Source organism: Cetorhinus maximus, chromosome 6, assembly GCF_964194155.1.
Source record: "Cetorhinus maximus chromosome 6, sCetMax3.hap1.1, whole genome shotgun sequence".
Classification (NCBI taxonomy): Eukaryota; Metazoa; Chordata; class Chondrichthyes; order Lamniformes; family Cetorhinidae; genus Cetorhinus; species Cetorhinus maximus.
Window position 1 is genome coordinate 15,186,141 of NC_135884.1, and position 20,565 is coordinate 15,206,705.

General features: G+C 45.5%; 1 protein-coding gene across 1 annotated transcript; it reads right to left on the reverse strand.

Moving 5' to 3' along the window:
• Positions 1-2,128: 2,128 nt before the first annotated feature.
• LOC144681413 (hyaluronidase-1-like) lies at positions 2,129-18,637 on the reverse strand. Its single transcript, XM_078543008.1, has 4 exons — positions 18,568-18,637; positions 16,021-16,997; positions 3,073-3,162; positions 2,129-2,449 (listed from the first exon to the last, which is right to left on the reverse strand). Exons 1-4 carry the CDS (start codon positions 18,635-18,637, stop codon positions 2,129-2,131), a joined length of 1,458 nt encoding a protein of 485 aa, XP_078399134.1.
• Positions 18,638-20,565: the final 1,928 nt, after the last annotated feature.

Here is a 20,565-nt window from a genome sequence, read left to right on the forward strand (position 1 = left end):
AGAAGCCTATTGCATTAGTTTAGCCACTCAGTTGTCAGTGTGACCAGTCTGAAGTGGATTAAAATCCTAGCCCCTTTTTGGGACTATACCGGATCAGGTGTACTCCTCGGATGATCACTCTCACTTAAGGTTGAAAAATACAGGCCTCTCAGACACTTAAATGGGCCTGAAGAACTGGCCTAACCTCTTCCTGAAAGAAAGGAACCACCAGAGAATATTACCACCCTCCAGATAGACTTATTTTTAAAACAAGTTTTGACTAGATTATAACAACCCGGATATTATAACGTTCCGGAATCTGTCCTCAACAATGTACTCTCCACTGAAAAGTGTACGGAGATGTGTGTTTGAGTTTGGATACAGAAGACCATATGAGACAGTATACTTTCCTAAATGATGTAAAAGTTTATTAAAGAACTGAACATGCAATTCACTTTTGATGGTAATCGCAACATTGACAGTTCTAGGAAAGGTAATTATAATCTTGTTTCCATTAGAGAATCCAAGTCTTAATAATGTTATAGAGAGATATTTAAGACATCCATCAATATTTAAAATAGCATTTACCTTAAATCCCTGAGTAGAAAGCCACTGAGCCTAGTGAGATACCTCCATTCCAATTAAGGGAGAACTATTAGCGCTACACTACAGCAGTCATGTCTTTACCTTGAGAGTGGCTGGAGTGAACCCAATGAATCTAAAAATCCTACTGTATGGTTCCAATATTTATACCATAAAAGTGCTGAACCAGCATATAGCATATTAAACACACATGCTGGAAAACATCATTTGATTTAACCAATATCCTTCATTTGAGTCAACATCCTTTAATCAAACAAGGTACTGAGAGGTGCAGATAGTGGCTACTTTCTTGCTGTACTCAATTTCCAGGATTTAGTTTGACAAGTGATTTTGAGGCATTTTTAATGTTATCCATTGTTAGGTTGTATATCACAAGTTATCAATGCCTTGCTGAGGTGATGTAGAGGCCTGTTCCTATTTTTTCATTAACTGCCATGTGTTAGATGGTATACCATATCCTATGCCACAGGATGTTGGTGTCCTAGAGCACCTAATTATGCACAGGCATGTTTATAAGCTTTATAAACTTTTGTCCCACAGCTGAACTCTGTTTTTAATTTTTAATCCCTGCTACATAGGAGAATCAATCCTTTTAATCTTATAACTCCATATTTATAGCTGGATTCTCTTATAATTTTGGATTTATAGCTGGGGTACAATTTTGGAACAAATTGTTTCCATGGCTTATCTTTAGTGATATACTGTAAATACCTGGCTGAGGCATGGCAATATTCCTACAATAGGTTTCAATTCCTGAAGCTGCTTAGTTGATTTGCATAGGATAGTGTTGATGGGGTTACAACTGGAGATGGGGGATAAAGATCATTCACAGGGATCAATTTTCACTTGAGGAAAAATTGGTATTAATAGGATGGGATGAGGCTAGGCTGGTGCCCTATCACTGGGGTGTTCATGAGTCTGGCTGAAACAGAGATAGGCCTTTCACCATTCAAATTGGGACACGAATGGCAGGGTAGGATCTCAATTGCCATTTTATGGAACACGTAGGTGGAAGGTACAATGAAAACTCTCCACCCATGGGTACTGGCATTCAGGGCATAAAGATATCGGCTTTACTTGTGGAGTCAGACGGAACAGGAGTGCCCCTCCTGACTCCACAGAAATATTGCAGTGTGCTGCTGGCCTGGCCTCACCCCATCCTATCTTTGATTCTCTCTCCCGTCTGAGCTCTTATCCAATGGTCTCTGCCAACGTCCCAACTGACCAACATCCCAGAGTCCAAAGAGCAGTCAAATGCATCAGGACTTCTATTTGACCCCTGCAGTGTGTCTGCTAAATACAAATATGGCCGGGGCCTCAAAATCGTGGCAGCCTTGATGCTGGCTGACCAGTGCGTTCTGGTGGTCAAATCTCATAGATCAACATCGGTTCCAAGATTCCAGCTCCTGATTGTTCTTGTGTGACTGCCCAATGAAAGGTACACATTATATGGGGATTACAGCTACTGACCTGAGGATTGCAAGCGTGAATCACCACCTAAAGTTGAAATATAAAGAAAGAAAAAGAGGAAAAAAGAATTACCAATCTAAAAATTTGATTCAGCTTCACAATTGGGCCCCATCCCTCCCTTGTAGCACTGGCATTTGAACTGCTCTTTCAAGCTTTTCAGAGCTTCAGAATAGAATTCTTCATGGGGCCGTTCAGAGCCAGTGGAAATAAGATCAGAGATAACATTATTGAATTTGGGATCAAGATGTAGATAAGCTCTGGATTCAGGGTCCTTCCGCACACATCGTCCGTTGCCATTGCACAAAACCTTGCTGCATAATATCGTAGCTCTAGTAATGCTTAGAATGTATGTTCCAAGCTGCTTGTCAATGTAATTCTTCAGATTTATACAGGTTTGCTAATAGAAAAACACAAGCACAAACACATGCTAAGAGAGTTTCTAAGAATCAGTCCAGCACTTTCAATATTCTCAAATATGTAGTAAATTTAACAAGAGTTCTATGCACATGAATGACTTCAGCCATGAATTAGCAGCTCCCAAGGGATTATCTGACAGAGATGTCAAAAGGTGGGGACAACTCCATCTAAGTGCTACTGGTCGAGTATCCTTTATCCGAATTCCTTTGGCCCAATTGCGTTTCGGTATTCAGATATTTTCAATTTTTGGATCTATTGTATATATGGTAGGCCTAGGCCTACTTACATTACAATAGCCTAAGCCTAGGCTAGCTATAGTCTACAAATACTAGGTGGCTTCTCCATTTGCCAACTCCCACATGCCCTACTTTTTGGCTGTTAACACCTGTATACCTGTAATATAATATTACATTGCTTTATTAACATACAAATTAACTGCATAGCCCATTCAAAAAGTTCAGTTTTTGGATGTACAGACAAAGGATATTCGACTTGTAATTAGTTACATGGTTGGGTCATCATAGAATATTGTCTCCAGCTCACAGCCACTTGTCACATGTCCTCAATTGAATGTGTTTACATGTCTGGGAATGAAGTACTCACCCTGGTGTGTGCAAAGTCCATATTCCCCCATAGAACCACTCCAGAGGCCCCCATGGCTGCACTCTCTCCAATGGTATGTACCAAGTCAATCTGGAAAATGACAGGTAAAGATGCTAATTACATATTGGAAACAGCAAGTACTCTGGATCGAGCTAGATTTCAAGTCATTAGAAGATCAAAATATTTCTCATGTTACTTCACAGTAATTTACAACAGCATACTTGATAACGAAAACCAACTAAATGGAGAAGTCCCCTTGTGCTGACTAAAGGTGATCTTGAGCCAGCTGGTGGGTGGTGCTCAAAAGCACCTCAAGGTTGGTTTGCCATTTCTTTTTGTCTCCCCATGTCTCAAATACAGCTCATATTAGACTAAAAATCTCACAGTGAGTGCATGTGTAGGTGTGAGCCCAAGTCTTAATGCTCCTCAAGGTTGGTACACTGCCCCCTCGCTAAAGCCCTCCCCTTTTTGATTCCTCTTCCTCAGCTTTTCATTTCACCCTCTGCCACATACCATTACCTATCAGAAAGTGGGCAGTGACACCAATCCTGGTATCTATGACTATTGCCTTGATACCAGCTGCTAGTACTTGTGAAAGAGCTGGAAGATTTCAATATGGCTCCACATTTATTGACCGTGGAACTGTATGCTTCCCATCAATTCCAGGAGTGAATACCAGAAGTGGCAGAGAGTAATGTAGAGGGGAGGAACAACTTGGAAACAATCTCCCCAGAAAATCTCTGGTGGAAAATCTACCCCACAATGTATTGGTGTCTGACTACGTTGTTCTAAAGGGCTGATTGCACCAACTAGATTGACTTTTTTACTTTCTCTTTTAGGTTTGTGCAAAATATTTAAGTGACTTTAATATTTAAACATTTTTCTAGAACTAGGTTTTATGGGGCACCTTAATGGCAGTGCAAGAGAGCTGATGAGGTGTAAGGAGGGAATTCCAGAGCTTAAAGCTCGACTTAAAGCGTAGCTGAATGACAAAGGCAGATGGAGGGCGGTATGTTGGTGTAACCCGTCGTTAGTTAACAATGCATCATGTAAGGGCGGGCTAGAAAAAAGCCTCCTACACAAACAGTCAAGCAACCCATCTACCTAACCCTTCAAGCAATGTCTTCCCCACAAGTGGCAGATTATGCAGATTATAATTGGACTTACCACATTGAACTGGAGTGGAAGCAAGTCACCCTCCATACCAAAGTACTGCTTAAGAAGAAGAGCTGAACAATCCCAGACATTTTCATGGCCAGCTGGTATATGGGGTAAGAGTATTGAGGGTGGACATTTTACTTGTATTTTTTTTTGTTAGTTAGATAATACATCTCTGCTTGTTCCTGTGCTTCACCTACCGACAGCACGAAGAAAGCCCAAATGCAAAAAACAGCTGAAACTGGGACTCAAATCTGAAGCCTGGAATTTCAGAGTCTTAATCAAAATAGTGCTGGGGCCCTGGATCCAGGAGCTCCTCCCACATTTTTGACAGATATAATTTTCGCAGGGAAAAAGGAGTGAGCATGTGATATGCACATGAGGGAAACCTGAACACAGCAGGTCCATTTGAACTCAATGCTGAGTTCAAACAGACCCTATTTTTGCAGGAGTGAGGTCTGTTTCTCGCAGTGTGTGACTTACGATTTTTAAGAGTTGATGTGAATGTGCATTAAAGATGGGTAATGTCTCTGGAACTGTAAAGCTCTCAAGTTATTTAAATCTCCTGCTCTTTAAATTTTGAGAAACAAAAACCTGCTATGCCTTTGAGTTGAAAAAAAATCAGTGCTTGCAATTTCAATAGGCATTTGTTGATATGAGCCTGAGAATTATCATTTTCATATTAGAACTGCTTCCACAACCTATCATTATGACAGTGGGGGCCTAATAGCTCACTGATTGCTTGACAGCTCCAAGAGGTTATTGAGTGATTAGCTGTCTTTGGTGTGGAGCTATGAATGTAAATGTTTGTTTTTATAAGGGATTAGATACTTGAAGGGATTTAAATGTATTGTATTGGCTTTTATCAATGAGAGGCCTGGATCTTTGCAGAGTTGGAATGGCTCTGAGCCTTATCCAAAAAGGCACCCGGACCGTGAATCTGGAAGTCCACCCCCATATCTGGCATCCAGCATTTTTTGTCGAGGGTGGGAATGGGGTGGGGGTTGGGTGGATTGTGCAGTTCACAGAAGAGTGGCACATTTAAAAGTATAGCTGCTTTCAATTAGAAGCGATTTTAGTCGCAGTCATTTCCAGAATGCAACTCGTTGGATTTACGAATTTGAGTAAAAGTCATAAAACTAGCTGAAGGTCAGGTCCCCTTTTGGAGAGCTTAAAAAGTTTCAGTAAGTGCCACAGAAGTTTTAACCATTTCAAGCACAGGTGTGCGGCTGACACCCAAGGTTGTTGGAGAGTGGGGCCTGCGGCCTTGGAAGGGCATTTATCTCTGGCCCTCCTGACTGGGGCATCCAGATAAGGGACAAGCATGCATTGTGCCAAAGAAGTTTCAAAATGGGGATGACACCTTTGTATATTTGGGCTGTACAGGCATGTATGTGGGAGAAACTTGCAGCCAGAGTTGGGGGTGGAGGGGAAGAAAGCCAAGAGTTGGAAGCAGTGCAGTGTACACCAGTTAGGAGGAAGAGGACAACAAGATTTTTCCCTGAAATAAGAGTGTACTGGTTGCTGAGGTCATATCCAGATATGACGGAAAAACAGTGCAGAATAAGGCTCAAATTAACCCAGGAATTGGTTACAATGATATGTGCATTTGTGCAGCATGACCTGGTTCCACAGCCTGCAGATCTTTGTGCTCTGCCAGCAGCAATTCAGGTCAGAGTGGCACTGAATTTTTATGCTGCTGGGTCTTTCCAGGGGTCAGCCGCTGTCCTCTACGGCATATCACAAGCAGCTGACACAGGTACAGCTAGGCAGTTACAGATGCCCTGGAGGAGCACATAGACCTCCTAATCGATGTGGTGCCGCGGGTGCAGAGGGTCAGGGGATTTGCAGAATTAGAAGGCTTCCCTCTAGTACAGGGGGCTGTTGACTGCACTCACATCGCAATAAGGGCACCAAGTCATCAACCTGACACCTTCATGCACAGGAAATCCTTCTACTCCTTGAATGTGCAGGTGGTGTGCGGCCACTCTTGGGCATTCCTGCATGGATGTGCACGGTATCCTTGAAGCTGCCACAATACTTTTATATTGAGGAATGGGAGGATTCCTCAGCTTTTTCGGACACTCACACAGGTCCATGGTTGGCTTCTGGGGAACAAGGAGGTGGCTGTTGACTCCCTTTAGGTGGCTGTACACGGAGCCCGAAAGGCACTTCTACAACAGCAATGTGCTGACCAGCAACACGGCAGAGCAGGCTATTGGCACCTTGAAGGTGTGCTTTAGGTGCATTGACCATTCTGGAAGAGCAATACAATATTCCCCAGCATGCATCACTAGAATAGTCGTCATGTGCTGCATGCCCGACAACATGGTCCACGGGAGGGCACTATAACCAGAAGGGGAAGAACATCTGAGGAGAGGGATGATGAGGAAGATGAGGAGCAGGAGGAGGAGGCCCCTGTCCAGGGTCATTGATATGACCCACAGAAGGAGGAAGAAGGCAGCAATGGGAGACCACCTGAGGGGCAGGTCAATGTAGCCATGACATATTCTTTACGGGAGGTGGTCATCACCAGAAGGCTGCTGATTCAGTATAGATTCTCCTAGACTCTTGAAATGTCACAAATTACATCAGCCAATCGCCGGTGAGCAGCTTCCACATAATAAACCTTTAACATGGAAGCCACACTTCCTCAGGGAAATGCCCATCCTCAAAAAGAGAGAAAATCAACAGCACATACTGAAAGCAGTACTATCAACATGGCTGAAATCATGACCAAATCAAGACCCTTGGCTTCAACATGGTGCACAAATACACCTTGAGAAGTCCTTCACACCCTGGACCATGCATACATATGTTAGAGGCTGTCAATGAGCCGGAGAAAATGCCATCTAGTCCAACCATGTAAACTATGCCAAGAGTGCTGGTAGGAAACGACTTTACACCCATGATCTTCAGATCTGATTGTGCGTGCGAATAGTACTGCAGTGACTGCACATTGTGCAGAGTGATACCACACTTGTGTCTGCAACTCCTTCCATTACCTTCCACATTACCCATCCATCACCAGCATCCGGTGTCAGGAGTGTGTGACATCTGCAACATGCAATGCTGCCCAACACCTTGGCTCCCTGTGACCCCACAGCCTCTACCACTTAGAAGACAAAGCTTCAAATGCAGTGCAGAAACTACACAAACAGGCTTCCCTGGAGCATACATGTTGACATGCGGAAAATCCACATAAGTGACTGTGTAACAATCACATGCAGATGACTGCCTTCGACACAGCACTCATGCTTGAAGTGTGCCTGATAAATTGGATTTGATCATTGAGTCTGATCATTGATCCTCCCTTAAAGACAAACATTGGTGGACAAGAAATGCTGCAAAGAGCATCTCAAACTGCAACCCTTGGTGTACGACAACCTTATCTGAAGGTCTGAAGAAGGAAGCAGCCTTCCACTACCAGTCATACATGTACACACTTTTTCTCCTGAAGATGCCAATGAGAGATGGACTTCAGCATGCAGTCTTCAGTGCCAATGGTAAGATCTTAGTTCATTCTGTAAACATTCTCATTGAGGGAATTAGTGTACAAAAGCTGACCAAGACATTTTCAGAAATTGTGATTTGTATTTACAATGTGCTTAGTTATGATATAAACAAAGTGGCATGAAATGAAACCACGGTGAACCCATCAGCGATGGAGGCAAAATGGTGCCTTGCACTCACAAATGCTCCAATGAAGTACCCCCCCCCTCCCCATCCCCGTGTTGCCTTGGAGGAGGTGGAGGCAGTCTGACCACCTCTTGTGCTATATGGCATTAAGGAGCGTGGTGCCAGCTGTGTCGTTCAGGGGCTCACTGGGGACCTCCTTCAGACTACAGCCTCTGTATTTCTGCAGGGGCAGCCATTGTCACTGGGACAAGTAGAGCTAACAAGGGCGCTGGCAGAGAGCCTGAGCAGTTAGAAGAAGATGAGTGTGTTGAGGTGCCCTCGGAACCTTCGCCTTCCTCACCAACTTCCACAGTCCTAGGCTGGACTCCATGTAGGTTACCTGGGGCTGACTGCTGGGGTGCAGCAGTCATTCATTCCAGCAATCTTTGTGCCACCAGTGTGAAGGTCCTGTTAAGGGTTCACAGCTTCTCATGTGGTCCATGGATGTGAGCACTTAGACTCTGAGCGGACTGCTCCAGGCTACTGAGTGGTGCCTTGTACCTTTTGCAGGGAGTTACACTGCTCTTGCACCCACTCTGAGTGATGATGCATGTGTTTCTCCGTGAGATTGGCCATTCTCTCACAGTTGGAGTTCATGCTATTGAGCCCCCGAGACAAAGTCTAGCTCATCGACACATGGACCCCTTCACTCACAGTGAGTGAGCTAGCATTGCCTTAGGGAACTCCGCAAGCTATCCACACATCTGCTGCTGATGCTCTAAATAATATGACCATAAGGTGATGCCTGAGGTGCTACCTCCTTGCCTACAGGAGCATCACCGTGAGTTTCCCCCCTTCTCTGAGGGGGACTGTGCACAAATATCTCTGACTTAGACACCTCCTCCTGCACTCTGGTGTGATGCCCTTCACCACATGCCACTGACTCTATATGTGCATTACCTCCGTCTGATGTGCTAGTATCTATGTTGGCGGAGTGCGAGTTAGTCAGACGTGACACTGCCTCCTTGGACCTCTCTGTTATCGGGAGGTGGCATAGTGTTAATGTCACTGGACTAGTAATTCAGAGGCCTAGGCTGATGCTCTGGGGACATGGGTTCAATTCCCACCATAGCACCTGGTTGAATTTGAATTCAAATTAATGATAATCTGGAATATGAAGCTAGTCTCAGTAATGGTGACTTTGAAACTATCATTGAATGTCATAAAACCCTGACCTGGTCTACATGTGACTCCAGACCCACAGTGATGTGGTTGACTCTTAAATGCCCTTTGAAATGGCCTAGCAAGTTACTCAATTCTAGGGAAATTAGGGAAGGGCAACAAGGACACCCACATTTCATGAAAATAAAACCACAGGGCAGATCCATCAGAGGGGGTGGCACAGGTAGCGTACAATCAGGAGGGAATGGCCCTGGTAGTTCTCAGCATATTGCCCTCTGAAATGGCCTATCAGGTCACTCAGTTCAAGGGCAATTAGGGGTAGGCAACAAATGCTGGACTTGCCAGCGGTGCCCACACCCATGAAAGAATAAAAATAAAATGTCTTCCTCCTCTTGATGGAGGCTTGAGGCATGAGGTGGCCTTGGAGGTGGGTGGGGGTGGGGGTGGGGGTGGGGGGTGGTGTTGGGAGGGCGAGGGAGTGAGTAAGTGGCACTAGGACCTGTCTGAGACACAAAAGGAGGTTATGATATTTAACCCTTTACATTGTGAGAGCATGCCCTGATATAAGCCATTGCCTTTAGCATCTCTCTATAATTGTGGTGTCCTTATCATGCAACCCAACCTTCACACTCCCTCTCATACCAATGTCCCTTTCTACTCAGTGAATTAACAGGATCATTTCTACCATTACCAGCATGTTCCAAAGAGCCTCTACCACCACCTTTAGCAACCGCTCTGGGCGATTCTCCATTCCCAACACCAGCCAGGCTGGCATCCTGGCTAATTCCATGGTTGGCTCTTCCATGTTCCTGATCACCCATAGCCTCATAGACCCACTCCCCAGTCTGGGCCACCTCCCTGGCATTATGGGCCGATACAAAATACAGAGCAATGTTAGCCTAATGTATAGTGCGACATGAAAAGAATCCTGCTTCAGACGCCATGAAGTAGGATTCCAGTCTGGAGTTGTTAACAGCAAGTCTTCCTTAACAATTCACAACTATGTACATAATTACAGTCGAAGGTACAGGTACGGAGCTGACCCCATTCTAGGTCTAAACCCAACTATATTCATCTCAGATTGACCCTGGCTCTGCGGCAGGTGTCTTCTTACATCACTGTGTGGGCGATACTGTACTCAGTCCCACATTAGCCCTTTATGTACCAGATCCTTTTACTACACCTCCCCCTAAGTCTTTATCCCATGGGTATAGAGTTACTTTAGTTTACTTCCAAGTCTTACATTGCTATAAATCTTGTGCATTAACCTTATTGTTACAAACGTAATGCTATTTCAACATTATTGCTATTGCAGTATTAACATTAACAACATCCTCACTACTTGATCTTCCCCTTCAAGTCCTAGAAGTTAAAGGTTCAGGTGGTGAAGAGGCTTTATAACCCTTCCACATCTGGTTCGCCATTCTGTCGGGAGAGTGGTAGGCTCTGGTGTTGCTTGTTCTTGTTGTTGGCTTGAAGATTGGACTGGTTTTTGGGTATGGTTTCATCTGTTTCTTTCATTGCTTGAGGTTAGACCATGTCTGGTTGGTCTGGCTGGTATGGCGATGTATGGTTACTCTTGATCGTGGACAAAAATGGTATTCATCTACTTGGCAGCGTTTTTTACTTTTTTCTTTTCCATTTAGGATGGCTGGAAGCTTCTGAGATTGAGGAATAGCATTCCTGTGGCAAGAAGAAGATTGAGTGGCATGTTCAGCTCTGCTGTTTGTTGTTCATGGTGTGAGACTGCTACCAGGTTCCAGCATCCCTTGTGGTGAGCTCGCTGGAAGTTGCCATGTGTGCACAGTGGTTGGTGTGTAGTTGGAGGTAGAGGCTCCTCAGACAGTTGATCCTTCTCTGGTACCACTTCCACTGGAGGTGTAATAATAATGTTGTGAATGATAGGTTGGTTTGACTTTCCAGGACCTGGAATGATGATGGGCAAACCTGCTCCACAAAGAGAAAAGAAAGGTCACAGGTGAAATCAGAGTCTGAATACTCTTTGGTGTTTGAGGACTCAGGACCTTGTTGTTCTGGCCGACTAATGACTGTGGCAGTCTTAACATCTCCTGCTGGTTGGAGAAGATCGAGGGCTATGCAGGCATCTCTGCTCAGAAGGTGGAAAGGCTGATTGTGGTCAACATACACCAGCTCAAAGGTTTGTTTGTCACCATATTTCAGTGGTTCAAGGATCATGCCAATGGCCGGGAGTCGGACTCCCCCTGCTCCATACAGTGGAGTGCCTGTTGTTCGAATCCAAAGGCCTTGGAGCCATGGTTCCTCGTCTAACAGGACTGCCACGTTGGCACCTGAATCTAATATAAAATTGGTTAGATGACCATTTACCAGGACGTCAGCATTCCAAAACGAAGAACTGCATCCTTTGATGTCACCCAAGAAGAATGGCTGTGTGCCTTCTGGGTTTTCAGTCCCGACCTCTTGGATGACCTTTGGGATGTCTGTGTGGTGCTGGGGTTTTGACTTGCCCAGCTTACCCTAGTGCCCCTGTCTATTGCAGTGGGAGTATTGGGCAGTGCTCGCAGGGTATTGATCTTGCCTGTGAGGGTGCTTCACACTGCAGCGCTGACAAGGACACTCCGCTGGGCGGTTCAGGGGTTGCTTTCCTTGACTTGGGTGGCCCCTGCCTCTCTGTGAGCTGATATGGTGGACAGAGGGTTGGATTCTTCCCCATGAAATGCTCTCTCCCCTTAGGATGTTCACGTAGTTCAGACAGTCTAGCTAGCTGGTTAGTCTTGTATAGGGTAAGATCATCTTTAGCTTGAAGGGGATCAGAGAGTGAATTGTCTGCAACACCCACCACGATTCTCTCTCGGATGAGGTAAGGCCTTAAATCACCATATTCACATCCTTCTGCCATCCTATAGAGATTGTTAATGAAGAATCAACAGGTTCTCCAGAGCACTGGACTCTCTTATTAAATTTAGCTCTTTCCGGTATTTTATTGGCTCTCAAGTTGAAATAAACATCGAAAGACTTCAATACATCATTAATTTGGCCGACGATCCATCAATAACTTATCATGCATTGATGCTGTCTGCTATTGGTCCAATCGAGTAAAGATATTTTCTAACTTGTTCTGCCTCTAATTTTTATTTAGACCTGTAGCAATGTTGTATCTTAAAAACCTTTTCCCCCAAAGGCTCCAGGCCTGAAATTTACCTTTGGCAGGCGCGCATGATTGGCGGGCCTAGGAGCAGCCTGGAGACAGACCGCTGACAGCGATTGGCCCCTGACCGCGATTTCACACCGGCTGGCCAATTAATAGCCGGTCAGCGTGAAACGCGTGCTGAAAAGCTCAGCGCTGCTGGGGGGAGGGCGGGAGGAGGACGGGCGACCATGGGCGCGGGTGAGCGCTGTGAGAGAGCTCGCTGGAGGCAGACAGCTGCCTCAGGGAGCTGCAGACATTCAAATAATGAAGTAAAGCTTTAAAAAGCTGCAAAAAATATCCATACGTCTCAACCAAGCACCTGAAAATATACCTCATAAAAACGCGGTCCACAGTTATTTATTTTTATTTCTTTCACGACGGAGATTTCATGCCGCCCTTGGATGAAGTTTGGTGAAAAATGTAAAGGCCGCCTGGCCGATTTGCCCGTCCGCCAACTGTAAAGGCCATGAAAAATCGGAGGCGATTGTGCCGTTATTGGGCATAATGGCCCACTTAATTGTCGGCGGGGGCGCTTCCAACTTCTGCGCTCATGCCACCAAGCGAAATATTGCACGATGATGTCAGGACGCTCGCCTCACGTCACCTCGTGCGACTTTACGTCCGAGCAGGTCAGGCATGCACCTGCCCGCGCGACATAGAATTCTGCCCCGATTGTGTGGCTGGTCTGGGCCATGTGAGAATCCCAGTGGAACTGGAAGTGTGGAATGGCAATCCATTTTTGAAGATTTTAAAAAAGCATGGGTACAGCTTTAAGAGATTACGAGCTTCCAAGATGGTATTGGCGGTTGCTGCTGAACAAAGGGTCCTCCCGCTCTTGCCGGATTTTTGGCGGGGTTTTCAAAATGGCAGCGAAGAAGGGAGCGCAAGGGCGGCTGGCTGCTGACTTAATTAATTCGGCGGTATCATGTTATGAGTCAGAGCTCTTGGGAAAGAGCCGTGGGCTTTGCTGTCTCCGAACCTGGATAGCCGCGAGGTACCTGGTGCAGACGGAATGAGTTGTTAACGACGATTGTTTTTCTTGCCGGACTCGGCAGCCACGCGCCGAGACGTGGAGTCTAGAGTCGGGTTTAGCGATGAGTTGCTTTTAAACGGCGCTTCTGACTGAGTGACTTAAAAAAGGGGTTTCTCAGGGCTAGCTGGCCCGGAATTTTAAAAAAAAATCTTACCCTTGCAGGCTGTGAGCGCTGCTTGCTGAAGCTGGATTCCCCAGGGGGATGCGATGGAGCCTTCTGCTTGAGTAAAACTTCTACCTTTCTTGTCTGTTTCCAGGCACTTGTGTCCCCAGAGCTTCTTCTTTCTGGTGAATTTTATCAGCATCTGTAGCTTCATTTGGGAGTTGGGTTCTGTGCAGAATCCATCAAAGTTGTCCATTTTCTTAATTTCTCAGCATTTTTGTGAGGATGAGAGTTTTAATCCTGATGCTGCCACCATGAAGAATCCTACTTTGGACACCATGAAGTAGGATTCCAGTCTGGAGTCTGGTAACAACAAGTCTTTATTAACAACTCCTAACCATGTACATCATCACAGTAGAAGGCACAGGTATGGAGCTGACCCCATTCTAGGTCTTAACCCAACTGTGTCCATCACTGGACTGATCATGGCTCTGGGTCAGGTGTCTTCTTACATCACTGTGTGGATAGTACTGTATGCAGACACACATTAACCCTTTATGTACCAGATCTTCCAACTACACATCAGAGACAAATCTCTTGAATCTGGCGGTGCATCACCGTGTGCACTCACACTCTACTTTGTGCACCTACAGGAGCACCTTGGACATACAAGCCTCCACGCTAAAGAAGAGGTCCCCCCCACCATTGGTGCAGCATTCAGATGTGAACAATCACCTGGACCTCTGTGTGTTACTGTTGAACAACTCACCTTGCTGGAGCTTAGCAGGTCATGGAACTTCTTCCTGCATTGAATTCATGATCAGTCATGGTCCCCAGCTGTGCCCACAGCAGAGGCTATCTGCTCTTGGTCACTGTTGGTTAGTTCCACCAGTCACTGAGATATAATATGCTGGGGTTTCTCTTGACCTCCTTGACCAGGATCTGCAGATCCTGGTCACTGAAATGGGTGGGAGCCCCTCTTGCCCCTTCCCCACTAGGTCTGCTTTGTGAAATTCAGACATGACAAATGAAAAAAAATAACATGGGGATGTAAGGCTTCCAGTTTCGAATAGTCTCACTCACACACGCCTGCTCACAGACACAAACTATGTTCTCTATCTCATCAATGCCTGATGTTAGGGTGGGGGTGGTGGAAATAGGTCTGGGCGAATGCTGGGTGGTCTGGCATTTGCTTGCAGATGGCGTGTTGCGCTCCTGACCATAAACTACCCTGCTGGCCTGCTCGCTCTGAGTCACACTGTTCTGTCATGACAGCGTGCAGTTGTGAGGCTCAGTGGCATGGCTGTACCCTGAGAGATGGGTGGAAAGAGGGCAGGTGGAAGGGCAAGGTTCCTGGCAAATGTGATGCCTATGAGCCATCCCCTAATCTGAGTCAATACAGGATATCATGAGCAGCTGATGGTACCAAGATGTTGCCATCTCAATGTTGTGTGTTGTGAAGCTTTTCCAACTTTAACTTTGTAGAGTGTGCTCCTTCATTGCAATGAAAATAGGCAGCAGTAATGACTATATTTTCCTGGGGAAAATACCTTGATGGGTCTTGATAACCCCTTCCAGTGTCAACAACCAGCTGGACAACTATTATAGTTTGTACCCACCTGTCTGTTGATTGATGTCTCCTCCGAGCAATTAAAGCAACGCTTACACCCACTTTCTGCCTCATAGCAGGAACTCCTTACAGGTCCTCCTTCTATACCCCACATCTTCCTCCACATCTGTACAGCTTCCAGGGTTGGTGGGCCTGACTCCATCCTGCATTCCCCCCCCACCCACCACCACCAACCCTGGAGTGAAAATCCAGCTGTCCAGGGCGGTTTTTCCCCGGGTAGGGCTGGTGAATGGGGAATTTTTCAGCTCTGCGCACCAGCCCTCGGAGTGAAAATTTGGGCCAGAGTGTTTTATTTATATAGTGGGGACTGTAATAGATACTTAGAACTATATTTTGTTTTATCTCAGCACGGGTCCTGAGGCCTGCCCATGGTGGGTACTAGGTGAGTTGGCATGGAAGGTGTAAGGACAAAGGATGATGGGTGGGAGGCATGAGTTGGCACTGGTTTGGGACCATAAGGGGATATGGAGATAAGAAGGCGCTGTCATTGCTTGACATGAGTTGACAGTGGGATCCATGGGGGATGGGTAGAGGGACCTAGGTTGGCATGGAGAGTATGAGGAGCTACGGGGTATGGGTAGAGGGTCATAGGTTGGGATGGAGGGGATGAGGGCCATTGGGGGTATGGGTGGGGCATGAATTGGCATGGATGGGACATCTAGAGTGGGCGGCGGATTGGGAGTGTGTGAGGGGTGAGGGCTATTGGACCTAACTCTATGACAACTGGGACAAAAGTTGCCAGAGCACTGAGGCAGGCCGTTTAAATGGCCCACTTCAGGCTCAGCAGCCCTTGTGGCTGCCTCTGAACTGCTTCCAGGGGTGGTGGACCCGATGCACCCATCCACCTTCCCCACCGCTGGAACAAAAATCTGGCCGTTTGGGGCTGTTTCTCCCAAGGTGGGTGTGCTGCACCAGGGATGTTACCGGCTCTGCACACCATACTTGGGAACACAAAATCCAGGCTGGAGCCCCACAATCTGTGAAATCAGCACTGCAACTTATTCAATTGAAGCCATTTATGCCACTTGACTTATTTTGGACAATACCTTGCTTACCTCAGAAAGGAAGTCGAGTGTTTTTATGTATGAATATGTGGCATAAACCAAAACAGGCAGGGCTTCACTGGATCGACCAAGGGCAGCAACACGGAGAGCCTCCTTAACCCTGTAGTGAACAAACTTTTGAACTTGAATTGAGTCTTCCACTCTCTGAGGGATGTAGATATTGGGATACAGGCACTGTGATGCCTTCCAGAGCCATGCCAGCTGGTTATTTCTAGGGATAACTTCCTCCGGGCATTGGCCTGTGTAATCGCTTTGTGTGTTTTCCTTTATGTAATTATAGCATTCTGGAAATTTATAAAAGCCCCAGCAGCCCTTTGGTCTCAGAGTCTGTCCTACTTTTAGTGTTTGCCTCATAAAATTCTCTGCAGCAGTTTCAAATTTCTTTTTGGCAATCTGGAGAATCTCACTATCAGGTAAACTGGGGTCTTTGCTTTTTTCTAGTTCGATAGATTTTTTCCTGTAGATATCCATAGAGCCCCAGTTGCGGACCCAAAGTGGTCGCCATTCTTCCCAATCTACCACTGCAAGACCACTGAAGTCTTGATCCATTAAATTGTCAATGTCTTCTTTTGCTACTTCGAGGTGCTTGGGTAGACTGGCGTTCTGCACAAGACCACCATTCACTGGGGTCCCCTCTTTGGTATAGTATGGGTAGAGCCCCAATTTGTCCTTGTAGAATATGGTAATCTTATTCCCCATAAAGATCTCATTTTTGTTTTCAACAACATCAAAGGGACTCAGATCCAAATCAACTTTATATTTAGCTTTACAGTTTTCAGTAGGTGTGTTCCAAATCACAGTAAATGGCTTATTGTTGAGCATTGGTGAAGCCAGTGCTGGCTTTGATTCTACCCCCCATAAGATAGCTGGATGGGTGGAGAGATTTAAAAAAATGCCTGCGAGTAGCTTGAGACCTGATAACATGACTGTGGCCCTTTTCTCAGTAGCTGGTGAAGCTCTCCCAATTGCTGTAGATCATTCTGTAAGATACAAACCAAAAAGACAACATTTTTGGAAACCAAAGAAATTCCATGCCAAATAATCAAACACTCTAGATCCACTGTATAATAGTTAGGGATGCAGTGTAAAAGGACTGAAGGTTTATCCCTATTCTGTGCTGAGTTAGCTGACCTCAGTTAGGTCAGCATTTGGGATGCTACAATTGACCCAATCTAATGTTCTCACTCGTGGGATGGAACTTAATGCCCTCTCCCGTGGTGAGTTTGGTGCTGGGGTGGGGGGCATTTAACCGGCTACATAGTTGGCTCACCTAGGGATCCGGCTACCTTCTGTCACGATTAAATCCAAGGCAGGCAGACTTGTGGACAGCCTTCCTGCCCGCTGCCAATTGAGGCCCATAGGTAGGCAATTGATGCCCACTTAATGGCCACATCCAGCCACCGCTGTTATTCACCCAGTTGTTGGCGAAGGACTCGCCTTGCAGGAAGCCGGAAAAGCAACCCTGACAGGGTAGTTTCTTGGCTTCCGAGAGTGGGGGAGGAGGGTGGTGCCCTCATTCAAAGGCACTTAGTATCTGATCAAGGGACCTTGGCATCGAGAACGGGAGCCCGCTGAGAGCCACTGCCTGTCCTTGCTGACAACCTCCTCTCCACCGCAGCCCCCACCCAGTGCCCCTGCTCCTGCCATCGCTTAGCTATGTCTGGGTCCCCCAGTGATCCTAGGCCTTGGGTGGGTGCGGCACCGGCAGCAGCCACTGCCTCCCCAGTGGCGCTGCTGAGCCATGAAGAGCTGCCACCTCTGATTGGCTGGCAGCTCACGGCGAATAGGCCTTCCGTCTCCGAGGTCCTCGATCCCAGGGAAGGCCCACTGCTGCCCACTTACTTTGGCGTGCCTTCCCAAAAAGGCAATAATGAAATTGAAAAGAAAATAACTTTGGGAGGAAAAGAACGCTACACACACTTTGGCTCTATCTGTACAATCCTATTTCCTCTATAATGTACATCTGAAATTTGATATTGAAGTGCCTGGAATTCCCATTTGATTACGTTGGGTTTCCTTGGTGCAATTTGCCCAATGTTGGTGTAACTGGTGCAAATGTTCGGGGAATTGTAAAAGCAAAATTTGTTCAGTGCATCTCAGGTTTCCACAAGCTTTTGTGCCAGAAACAGGCTCCATCCAGAAAATTGGTCACACACCCAGGATAAATTAGAATTCAATAAAAGTGAAGTGTTACACAACAAGTTTCTCACTACTATAAAGCAGAATTTTTTTTGATAATGCAAGGAATAACAAAAGTTGGAACTAGTCCTAAAGCAGAATGGAGCTTTTTGAAGACCATATACATATATATCACTGTGTAGTGCCAAACTGGGTGGTGTTCCAGTGACTTTCTTGATTTGGATGGCGGCCTATTCATTTGTAATAAGGTTGTGGCTTCTCAATGGAATTGAAGAAAAGCTGTTAAAAAACATCTTTATTGCATCATATTTTCAGTGTAGTTTTTAATTTAATAAGACTATTGAAGGACGGTGAGCATTAATTTGAGGGGTGTCTACAAGGCACTTTAATTTTTTCTACCCTCAAACATCTTTTTGCTGTATCTGTCAAGTCGCATCAACCACATTAGCATGTTCTTGTTTCTCTTCATGTTTGATTGACGCTGTTTTGAATGTCAGAGAACTCCAGAAATTGTTGCTGAAATGTCCTTCCATTGGAGAGGTGTATGCTTCCTTTCCAAAGAGTGAGTCTCACCATCAACAGCCCCATTTACCTTTAAGCCATAAGTTTTGAATTACCCATGTCACAAATGTCTACTGATGTTGTTTCCAGTGCTCTTTTCTGATCGTTCTAATATTTATAATTTCCAATCAAACGCCAACTGACTTTAATTACACTGACTCCAGCAGCAGAGGTACCATAAAGTGAATTGCTTTGTACCGGAAGGTGGTGAGCATTTTGAATATTGTTGTGGTTGCACCCATCCAGAGAAATGGTGATTATTCCATCAAATTCCTGACTCGAGTCTTGCAGGTGGTGGGGAAATTTTGAAAGGTCATGAAGAGAGGCCCCAACCTCTGCTCTGTTAAGTAGCCAAAAGGTATTTATATAGCTGGTTCAGTTCAGCTTCTGTTTAAGGTTAACCTCCAGATATTCATGGTGGGGGCCTTGCTGATGGTGGTGTGATCATGGGGAAGATGGTTGGGCTTTACTTTGTTCAATATGGTAATTTTACCTGTCACCATGCGGCACGAATATTACCTGCCACATGTTAGCCCAAGACTGAAAATTTATTCAGGTCTCTCTATAGCCTGACTTGAGCTGCTTCATTAAATGAAGCATAAGCGAACACCATGGAATAATCAGCCAAAAGATCAACTCCAAAGATCACAATGTCTCCCTGACATCCAGTGTCGCTATAGCACAATTGAAAGGAATTACACCGGGAAACACACCAGTTAATATTCTACATATTTGATGCAATGTTCTCTCTAAGCCGTGCGATCGTGCAACCAAAGGTTCCCAAATGGGCCGTGCACAAGTTGATCCATCTAATAAGTTATTGCACTTGTGCAGCTGTGCAAGAAAATTTAAAGGGCCCGTGAATTAAAATGAATCGGTTGCGCACTGCAAAAAAAAATTAGCGGATACATTGATCGGACGCACTGTAAACTATCTGTTACACTGAAAAATTGGCAGAACAGGAAATTGGAGCTATTGTCTCAACCAATTAGTTCCTGTTCCTGTTCCTGTACAATGCCACTCACTAGAGTTCCGATGGAGTGGTGATGTTATACACAATATTTCCCAGCTTGACCTATTATTGTCCTATTCCATAAACAGTGTACCTACTGGATTAAACACTTTCTCCCCATCACTCCAGGCTTACCTTGTGTTGCACACCATTCCCTGGTTGAGAGGCAGGAGGGAGAGCCAGGAGGATAGGACGCCTACTCTACAACTTGTGACTGAGAAACCTGAGAACAACCAGCTCCCAATTTCCTATATGATACCCTAAGCCCATTGTTCTCTATTCACCATCCTCCACAGACTGCAGCAATCTAGTACAGGTGCATGAAAGTGAGATTCTTGCTCTAGCAGAAATAAAGCAGATCTCACAAAATGCAAAATACCTCTGGCAGACAAGTCCAAATAGTAATGTTTCGTAAAAATGAAACGACTGTTTCAAACAGCTGCTCTGGTAATTAGGTCTTGAGTGCTTTTTAGATCATGTTCCTTTTCAAAAAGCTAGTTGTGCATTAAATTCAATAATGATTTGAACAAGAGAATGCAATTCAGCCAATATATTTAGGCCTATGGTTTCTGTATGGCCTATTTAGTGAAGTTCTTCAGAATTAACTTCTAAAAATATTTCTGATTTAAAGAAGACAAATCAAAGTTCTTCACTGAATGGACTGTTTAAAAGTGACGGCTGTTATGGGGTAAAATCTGACAGCTAGTCTGTGCTCTCACAAACAGCAGTGCAGCTAGTGGTCAGTTAATGGACTGTAACATCCGAGCTCCAGGGCGTTGTATTAGGGGTGGGTACCCCAAAGATGCGCTGTGGAGCCCCTCTCC

What these genes read in the sequence shown, in the direction of transcription:
- LOC144681413 (XM_078543008.1), bottom strand. Translation starts at nt 18,637, where the DNA reads ATGAAGAGAAACAAGAACATGCTAATGTGGTTGATGCGACTTGACAGA. An exon ending in CACTCGACTTCCTTTCTGAG is followed by an intron (nt 3,163 to 16,020) that starts GTAAGCAAGGTA and finishes GTCATTTTCCAG; the next exon opens with ATTGACTTGGTACATACCAT. An exon ending in TGGACTTTGCACACACCAGG is followed by an intron (nt 2,450 to 3,072) that starts GTGAGTACTTCA and finishes TTTTTCTATTAG; the next exon opens with CAAACCTGTATAAATCTGAA.